Raw genomic sequence first — 9,302 nt, 5'->3', positions numbered from 1 at the left:
GCTCCCAACATAACCTCATGGAAGTTTTAAAAGCAATTCCATACGGCCCATCAATTCGAGAATAGCTTGTATCCGGCTTTAGCAGTCTTGGTTCAGGATGCTATGAAACCCTAGTGCAGAAGACTGGGTCAAACCGCTTCAAATATTCTGAGAAGGGCATTATTCATTGAAAATAAGACAAATAAGGAGACTAAAAGAAAAAACAAGATAGTAGAAATCACTTTTGTAATTAAATTAATCACTCCAACAATTTCTGTGCAATCATAAATGTTTGTTTATTGGTCAATTTATCAAAATCAAACTACTCTCCTAAAATCAATTTTATTGATAATCAGTTTTCTTTGTTGATAGATCTTCATCGGCGTACACTATTTTCAGTTCCCCTTTTCAAGCTTTCTTTGCTTTTGTTTGCTGATGAAGTTTTAGTGGAAGGTTTCTCTCGTTCAGTTCGCGGTGTTGACGAATTTGATTTCTCTATTACTGATGGTTCTGGTTTTTCTGACTGAGTTTTTGGCTTCGAATTTTCCGATTTTAAAGAAGGTGGGATTTTTTCTCTTCGGTTAGATCCATATCCGTAAATTGTAGGTCGACCATCTTTAGCAGGTACTGTTTGGTGTGGCGGTATCTTTTCACTTTCAGTCAGAGATTTAAGTCTTTTCTTTCCACCCTTGGAACCATTAGAAGTTTCCTCTTTTTCATTTTTTTGATCCGTTTTACTACCAGAGTTAGCCTTACTTCCGGGTTCTGAACTTTGGGAATCGCTTTCTTTTGTTTTCTTTCCCGCGCATATGAACAATATTAAAGCTATTATGATGAAAATTGTGGAAAAGTATGGAGCGATCATTGCCCAAGTAAAGGTCATGGTCAAGTTTGGTGACCCAATGCTGTCTATAAGGTCAATTTCATTGGTGAAGTTTAAGTAGTTCACGAGGGCTACTTCGTTCAAACCTTTGTAGTAGAATGAGTCTTTGCGCGAGTCTTGGAAAGTTTTCTTCTCTGAGATATACTCGATAGTGGGAATTATGGGCATGATAATGGCAAACATCACTGAAACACAGACAATGTTATTGACTATACAAAAATTGGACGAAAATGATGGCCTTTGGGTACTTACCAAAGATACCAGTGTGCGGATAATTCTCATAAATTGTTTCAGTTTTTGACTAAATTAATACAGATACGGTGAAAGCAATATTTTTACACTACACAGTTGTTTTTGTTGCTTCTAAAACAATTTCTAAATGAGAATAAAAACCGTGGTCTTCCAGCCATTGAGTTTTGAGATATTTGAAGAAAACTGTCCAACAAAGGATTTTTTGATAATTAATAATGATAAGGGGAACATTTGGTGGTTTTATCGCCGCCGCTCTGCTTCACCAGCTAGTTGCGCGAGCAAAAACCTTGATATTAGGATGCTGTTTTTACAAGATCTTCGAACAGTTGTTTATGAAGGATAACAAACTACCATCAGGCTGATTGCTTTCAAACGATTGGCGAGCAATTGGCTTCCCAGACGCTGAATCACACTATTCAAATCAAGTCTGTGATTTTACTCTGAGCAGTGTTGTGTTCATGATACTTTTTAAACTGATCATAGTAAAAATTCAGAACATAAAAAGATCCTCTGATTTTAATCTGAACATAATCGGAATACAGTTTGAATTTAATCTGCACAAGTCATATCTACATTCTGCTCAGTTGGAACTTCTGCTGAAAAAGCCATTTGTTGAGAAACCTATGGATAATCCTGAGTACCTACGGCTGATAAATAGTCCATGTATGGCTACCTATGGCAGAGAACTAGTCTATTTACAAAAACCTGCGGCTGAGGTGCAGTCCATTTAAGAAAACCTGCAGCTGAAGGACGGTACAAAGGAGAAAAACTTAGCCTGAAGTGCAATCCATAGGACCATACCTGCGGCTATAAGACCATACAATGAACAAAGCCTTCAACTTAAGAGCACTCCGATTGACTGCATCTGTGTCTGGGTTTGAATGAAGCAAAAAGAAGGCAAAAAAGATTGAAATATTTTAGAGTTTGAAAAATTTTTTGTTTCAATTATTTAATTTCTATATGCGGTTTGAGCAGCTGTCGTGGCTTACATCCGATTCTTTTGCAACTCACATTGAAGAAAATTCTAGAGCACAAATTTATTTGACCCGTTTGAGGAGTTTGGGAGAAGAGTTGATAAAAGCAATGACAGTTCCTTCCACCAATTAAAACTCACAAAACATTGATGAAAGCTCAGTTAAACCTATGTTAAATAAATAACTTTTTATAAATGACAAAATTCATCGTTTCAAGGCTGAGAAATATCATTGTTAAAATAATTCCTTCATTGAGCTTGATTCAAAGCCTGGATAAAAAATTAAAAATATAAAAAAAAGCAACTCACTAACGTCAACCGAACTGCTCTCAAATGACCGGTAGGCGTCGGTAAAATGCACTTGAGGCTTTGGGTAGCATTAGAGGATGGTGACCGGATTGTGTGTAATGGGGGCAAGCGTTTGGATGTGCCCGGACTGGGCGCCCCGTCAATATCAGTACTGGGCACGTCAAATTGCGAGTCTTCTATTTGTACTGTTTGGGTTTTGACTGTGGGTAATACGAGGTAAACTTACCTCAGGATTCTCTGTTTCAGTACTTCCTAAGCGATTTACTATTGGAATTTAAATAATCAGTACTAAAATGCTAAGGAACTAGGGGCCGGGTTCGTAAATAGCTAGCTGCGCAACTTAGGGAGACTAGCTTTAGCTTAATTGAGGGGGGGGGGAGTTGGATGATGAGGTGGAGTGGAAGGGGTGAGATGGTGGGGGACAAATGGGCAGGGTTGTTAAGTGGGAAACCAAACCTTAAGAACCGGCCTTCCAACCACGAATACCACAAAAAAATGTCTCTTAAACAGTTTTGGGTATTGGTGAATCACATACTTAGGGACTAGTGAGCCGTACGGCTCTAAGAGAACTTGATGCCATCCGGTTTTTACCTGTTTATCCCGTTTTGAGGGTAAAAGGCAAATGCTAAGAGAAAAAACGATCAGATAATAAGTATGTAGTGCAAAAATTGCCCTAAAATGACCTAGAGTACTAATATAATAATATAATAGCTACAAACTTCGTTTGAGCGCAATTAATATCTATTGGTAATTGATAGAATTAGTTCGAATTCGTCGCCACTATCAGTTGGACCCTCTTTTCAAAATAATCGAATGATATAACATATCTACTCTTTGGGCGCTCGCTAACCTTATGATAAAGCCCACCTCTCGGCTACAGTAAATTTTCATTGGTTTTGAGGCCAATGAAAATCACCTAATCAATAATCACTTAATTACAGCCCCCTTTCAACGCATAATTATGGGCTAAATACACTTATTAAGTCCTCAAAATATTGTCTGAAATGCGTTGAATGAGCTCAAACGCGTGAAATGCATGAATCTTTAACATTCAGCCTTTTTCAAAATTTCGACCCTATCCAGATATTTCTTACAAAAACTTTAATACTTTTCAGCTCAATTATTTCATCATTGTCAGCCCTTTCGAGCGCAACTCAAGTTAAGTTCCCCGCAAACCGGACTTCCTTATTTCCACAGCGTTCTATGAAAACGTTCAATGTCCAGATTGTCGTGCGTTCTTCTGGACGCTCAGCTTGTCCGGACTTTCTCCCGTTTGCAATTTTGAACGTAAATCATCCTGTTACGTCCATTTTGGTCTGGAAATACCGACATACCTTGGTCTTGAACCTTAGTTTTAGAATGTTCACTAAACTTACACATAAGGAGAGTGACAGCTATTAGGGCCTTGAACCATGCTCCCCTTTTGAGGTCAATGAAATTGCAGCAGTGGACTGCAGTGAACAGAAAAAGAAGGGTAGCACACGTCATCACAAGAGACAGGAACAAGAAGGTCAGGATAGACCTGACATAGAATATCTGTTCACCCGTGTCCTCAATCGCATCGTCTAAACACACCTCAGTTCAATTTAAAGGCCATCTATGAATCTAAAACTGTTTCGTTTTCCTGACGCGAATAAAAAGTTTCATCAGCCAATAAAATCTCCAGATTCCACTTATAATTAACTATGATAACTAACAAAAATAGTCTGAATCGCTGACTGTATAGCAAATATTTTAGAAAAAATGAAAAATGGAATAAAACTTAATAAATTCGAAAAAATTGAGCTCAAAAATTCATAACATTTTTGAGAAAAGTGAAACTGAAAGATGAAGTAGTATAACTGTATAGAACTCCCTCTTGTTTTGAATGTCCAAAAAAAACGCTCAAATATCTACTGCCGTAAAAACAAAAACAGCTTTAAAATGAAAGCAGAAACCTTAAAAATTAGTCGAAACAATTAAAACATATGATCAGAAATTCGGAAATACAATACTGCTTGCTGATAAAGTTTAACTGCCCAAAGCACTCTTAATAATAAAAATTAAAAAAACTTCGATCTTTTCCGTTTGCCCTCCCCCCCCCCCCCCCCCCCCACACCCCCGCTTAGTGGGTGCATATTATTTGCAACCCCCAGATGCACGTGCCATATTTTTACAAAATAATTTACTATGTAATGACACGAGCTCTGTAACTGGCGGGAGCATAACGTACTGGAGGGGGGGGGGGGCACAAACGGAATAGATCCAAAACTTCTTCCACTTCTTCGAAATGCCACAAGAAAAATGGTTTCTCGCTCAGAGAAGAGTTTCCAGTCCCACTTTTCTCTCTCAGTGGTAAAAGTCATTTTGAATAAGCTGAGCACTAATTCATCATTCTCCGCACTCTATATTTGTTCAACAAAAGAAAATTGATTTTTTTTTTGTCGAATGCAGCAGTAACTTTTACGGCCTTTCCCATTATAGCCTCCCCCCCCCCCCGCGAAATTATACCCCTCCGTATGCTGTATTTATTGTAATGGGGGAGCTATACGCAATATGACCACAAATATGGGGGCTATGATGGTAAAGACTCACATTTTACATCCTGTTTTACATCCACTCGGCCGATATTAAAAATACATCATAATAACTCTTCTGCTACTAAAAAAAAGCAATTAATTTTAACTTAAACAGTCAATTCAAATTTTTGTTTGTTTCACTTATTTGAGCAATAATCCCACCCCCCCCCCCCCCCCCCCCCCCCCCCTCCTCCCCTCGGTCAGAGACGCTAATAAATCAGATCGTTGATCCTCCCATTATTAGATATCAAAGGCAGGTTTTCTATAGAAAGGAAAACACAAACGCACAAATTGCACTTACGCGTGTTCCAATGAACAGTCTAAATCCAGAGTTGTATCCGTGTATCCTTATCTTGATGCAACTGTTCAGATTGATTAGTGTTTCAATTATGACTATTGAAAAAATTAGTTAAATTGAAAATTTTTAGTAAAAGCATTCTTGGTCTTCGTGTTTGAAACCATGACCGGGAAATCTTACAAATGATATATGAGGTTGTATGATTACAGGAAGAATTTTTCGATCTTCATTTGAAATCTTGTTTAATCATTCTAGTTTTTGCAATGTTCCCTTTTGTCATTTCCGGGGAATTTTTAGAGAAATCTTCATGTACAAATCTTGTATGACATTGTATGATTTCGTATATTTCCGTAGGAATTCGTATATTACTTTGTATCAAACCAACAAAGTTGCATAATGATCAGCTCAGATTTTTTGTTTTGCCGAAAACAGGTTCCTGTCCTTTGTAAATATTGTATTGTGGAAAAGAGTTAATTTTTAAAAATTTAACTCTTTTTGTATTTTCATTCTCCATTTTTGTCTGCAGGGAATTTTAAAGCTCTCTCCACAATGATATATAAGTGCAGAAAGTACTCTGAAATTCTCGGAAAATGGCTGAAAAAATCAAAAGCGCATAAAATAAAAAATTTCTGCTCTCTGCAATAAAATAAGCGCCGTTTTTGACATAGTTAGGCAATCTAACCTGTCCACTTGACGCAATACTCTTGTAATCTCACTGTAACACAGAAAACATTCAGCCAATATTCCACCCCGATTGGAACTGCACCCACCTGACCAGAAATTTCGTACACCGAATCCACAACTATCAGAACAGTCGTTATAACTCCCAGTGCAATCATGGCCATACCAGCGTAAATCAGCGCCGACTTCCGGTTACACATAGCTCACGTAATAGTGGTAAAAAGTCAAAGGTGTTAATTTGAAAATGGTTGACTTCAATGATCATTTGTGGTTTATGCTTTTTGACTGACAAATGAGGGTCAAAATTAAATTTTTTTGAACCAAATAATTAGAGAATGCGTGGTCGATAAGATTATACTCGATCCAAAATACGCAAAGCGGTCATTTAATAACTTTTCGAATAAATTTTTGTGGCCAAAGTTTGCGAACTATATCGAGGGCACTATTTTGCCCGCATGTTTTGTAAACATATATTAGCTCACGGTTGTTGTACTGAGAAAAAACACCAAACCTCTGTGTTGAAGTATAACTTGATTTAAGTTGTCGAGTGTACTCACGAGTTGTCATATAAATTCGAGAGGGCAAAAGATGTTAAAATTTTTGTCCACTGTCGTTGAGAAAACAACAGTTGCATTAGTTATCGATGATAACTAATGATAGTGCCGAATGAATGTGGCGAAATCACAAACAGTTGCTAAAATTTGCTCAATGATTCGACAAATTGATGTTAATAACCATGTTTCTGCCATTGTTGTTATCTGACAAGCCACAATATAAATAATTGCAGCAAAAGTTGATCAATGAATAAAATAAAAACCACTTAGTTGCTATATTCAACGAGAAACAGGCAAACTCCGGGGCGATGCCCAATTGTAAAAAAAAAGTGAAATGTCGATAACAGGCGCGTTGTTATCACATTTTCAATCAACACAGTGGTTGCGAGTACAATTTCCAAATTTTATCAACTGTTTGATTGCATATTAATTTTTCTCGTCAATCTGTTCTAACCGCACCTTATAGAAAAAGAAAACAAAACAAGGAGGCTCGGTATTGTGTGTTTGATCATTTACATTTTTCACTTAATTGTCTACCAAATGAGGCAGAGATATAAAAAGTTAACATATCAACATATCGTTCAAAAAGCTACTAAATGAATAAAACAATCTAACTTAGAGGGCCAATGAGACCTGTAAATACCATAATATGACTACCAGAAAAGACGGCGATAAAAACCAAATAATTACAAAAAATAATTACGAACAAAATTTGTCCATTTCATGAACACCATTAGTAACCAAATCAAAATGGCATCAGATAAAATTTATACTAAAGAAGTTCAACCTGTACTTCATTAGAAAACAATTTGGGACTTTTCCACGGGACAGGACAAGAAATGAGCAAAAGGGCAAAGTTTAACAAAACGTTGCTTTTTTGGAAAAGAGTCAATGCCAAACTGATTAAAAATATTATGCATGAAATAAAATTATTGACGGATTCTTTTAAACCTCCATATAGAGCGATTGAGACCTTTCATTATCTAGAATATGTCATACAACCTCAAAAAGAACGACAAATACAGACAAAAAGAGAAAATTTGTGCCAAAAAATTTGCACAAAATAATTTGCACTAAAACGAAGTCCCAGCCAATTAAACATAAAGCATAAATGACTATCTTAAAATGTCAGCGCTGAAGACAGCAGTCAAAACCTTAATCAAACAGAAAAATTGTTTGGTTCAAAAAACATTAAAAAAATCTCACACAAATGAGGTTTAGTTACGAAACTGATATATCATTGTAAATTACAAAAAAACACAAACCAGAACAAAAAGGGATGATTTTAGGAATACTTCTGACCATTGAGACCTTTAATTACCCACTATTTGGCAAACGACAGAAAAGATTTTCAAAAAATACAGTGCAAAAGAAAACTCTATTAAGTTTTGGAAGAGAATAGTGTCGCAGCCCCTAACACCATATGTTTTGAAAGCAATAAAAGTAATCACTTACAAATTTTGCAAAGCTTCTTTCAGTTAAAATGTTAAGCAATGTGACAATTAACCGAAAAAACAAAAGTAACAGCAAAAATGGGCAATGATGCGGAAAAGTCACAAAATTTTCTATGGAAAATCGTACTATGAAAGACAATAAACCGTTCTTTTAAAATAATCCGCAACAAAATTGGTTTGTATTCTCTAGGAAAAAAATTTCTACCTGTATTTACTGCGAATAAGCTTAAAGTTGACCAAAATATAAAAAAAATTGACAAATGCAAAATTCATTGTAATATTTTTCGAGAGAAACACATAGAATGACATAGGAGACCTTTGCTAACAACCGAATTCTTTTTTCAGGTTCAATTACAACTCCTAAAGAAACGATATGGCCTGACTTAGCAATCAGACTGCAAAAAAATAACAATTGAAGTCAAAATACAGGAACTCAGTTAAAGTTTACTAAAGGTCTTCTTCAAAGCCATAAAAACCATTAGGATCTCTGAAAACAAACTATCTACATTCGCTCTCATTTTTACGTTAATGGGAATTGTCACTAATGAAGCCGTAAATCAAATAATTTGTCGGTAGTTAACATTCAAAAACCGAAAGCAAAAAATTTTGTTAAAAAGCAGTCACAAAAAAAATTTAAAATTTTCAGACTGTAGGAATCCATGATAATAGCAAACATATCGCTGATTTTGCCGCACGCCCAACAAACCACCCAATTGTTCCAAATGTTTGCGAATTAGACTAATTGTTGAGTGAAATACTTCAAATATTAAAAAAAACAATGATGCAATTTGTATAATCAACGTGCTACATCTGCAAAAGAAGGCAAAATTTCAAAATGTCAGCAAAAAGAACCACAAAAAATGAAAAGTATCTAAATTTTGCATATTTCTTCTGAAACAAATTGCCAAAGCCCTGAAGACATCAGTCAAAACAATTAACCAACAGAAAAAAATTTTGCTTGATTCAACAAAACGTTATAAAGATCTCTCACTAATGAGATTGAAATAGAAAAATGACAAAACATTGTAAAATACGAAAAAAACGCAAAACAAAACAAAAAGGGGAAGATTGACGGATTGACGAATACTATCTTTTGAAAAATATTATTTTGAAATTCAGGAAAACTATCAGCTATACATCGTTATCAGTTATTAAGTTCATTTTTCTATCAATAGTTTGCCAGACCTTTAATTATCCAACAGCTGGCATAGGACAACAAAAATTAACAAAAAATACAGGGCAAAACTAAAATACTCTAACAAGTTCTGCAAGAGAGCGATGTCGCAGCCCTTAACACCATATGTTATATGTTATCAAAACAAAAAAATTTCAACCGGGATTTTTGTAAAATTTCTTCAATT

The 9,302-nt window shown here is 35.6% G+C and overlaps 1 protein-coding gene across 1 annotated transcript; it reads right to left on the bottom strand.

The window, feature by feature from the left end:
- Window positions 1–216: 216 nt before the first annotated feature.
- LOC142343962 (uncharacterized) lies at window positions 217–6,135 on the bottom strand. The gene is made up of 3 exons (XM_075395371.1): window positions 5,935–6,135; window positions 3,773–3,961; window positions 217–1,047 (listed from the first exon to the last, which is right to left on the bottom strand). The coding sequence occupies exons 1-3, from the start codon at window positions 6,131–6,133 to the stop codon at window positions 356–358; spliced, it is 1,080 nt and encodes a 359-aa protein (XP_075251486.1). The 5' UTR covers window positions 6,134–6,135; the 3' UTR covers window positions 217–355.
- Between the last annotated feature and the right edge of the window lie 3,167 nt (window positions 6,136–9,302).

This window comes from Convolutriloba macropyga, chromosome 8 (genome assembly GCF_964194025.1).
Source record: "Convolutriloba macropyga chromosome 8, txConMacr16.3, whole genome shotgun sequence".
Lineage (NCBI taxonomy): Eukaryota > Metazoa > Xenacoelomorpha > Acoela > Convolutidae > Convolutriloba > Convolutriloba macropyga.
Note: the sequence above shows the minus strand (reverse complement) of the source record. Positions and strands in the feature narration are given on the sequence as shown.

Coding starts and splice junctions, on each gene's coding strand:
- LOC142343962 (XM_075395371.1), bottom strand. CDS start 6,133: ATGTGTAACCGGAAGTCGGCGCTGATTTACGCTGGTATGGCCATGATT. Junction 3,962..5,934: donor GTATTGCGTCAAGTGGACAG/GTTAGATTGCCT, acceptor AGGTGTGTTTAG/ACGATGCGATTGAGGACACG. Junction 1,048..3,772: donor AGCTGTCACTCTCCTTATGT/GTAAGTTTAGTG, acceptor TCTGTGTTTCAG/TGATGTTTGCCATTATCATG.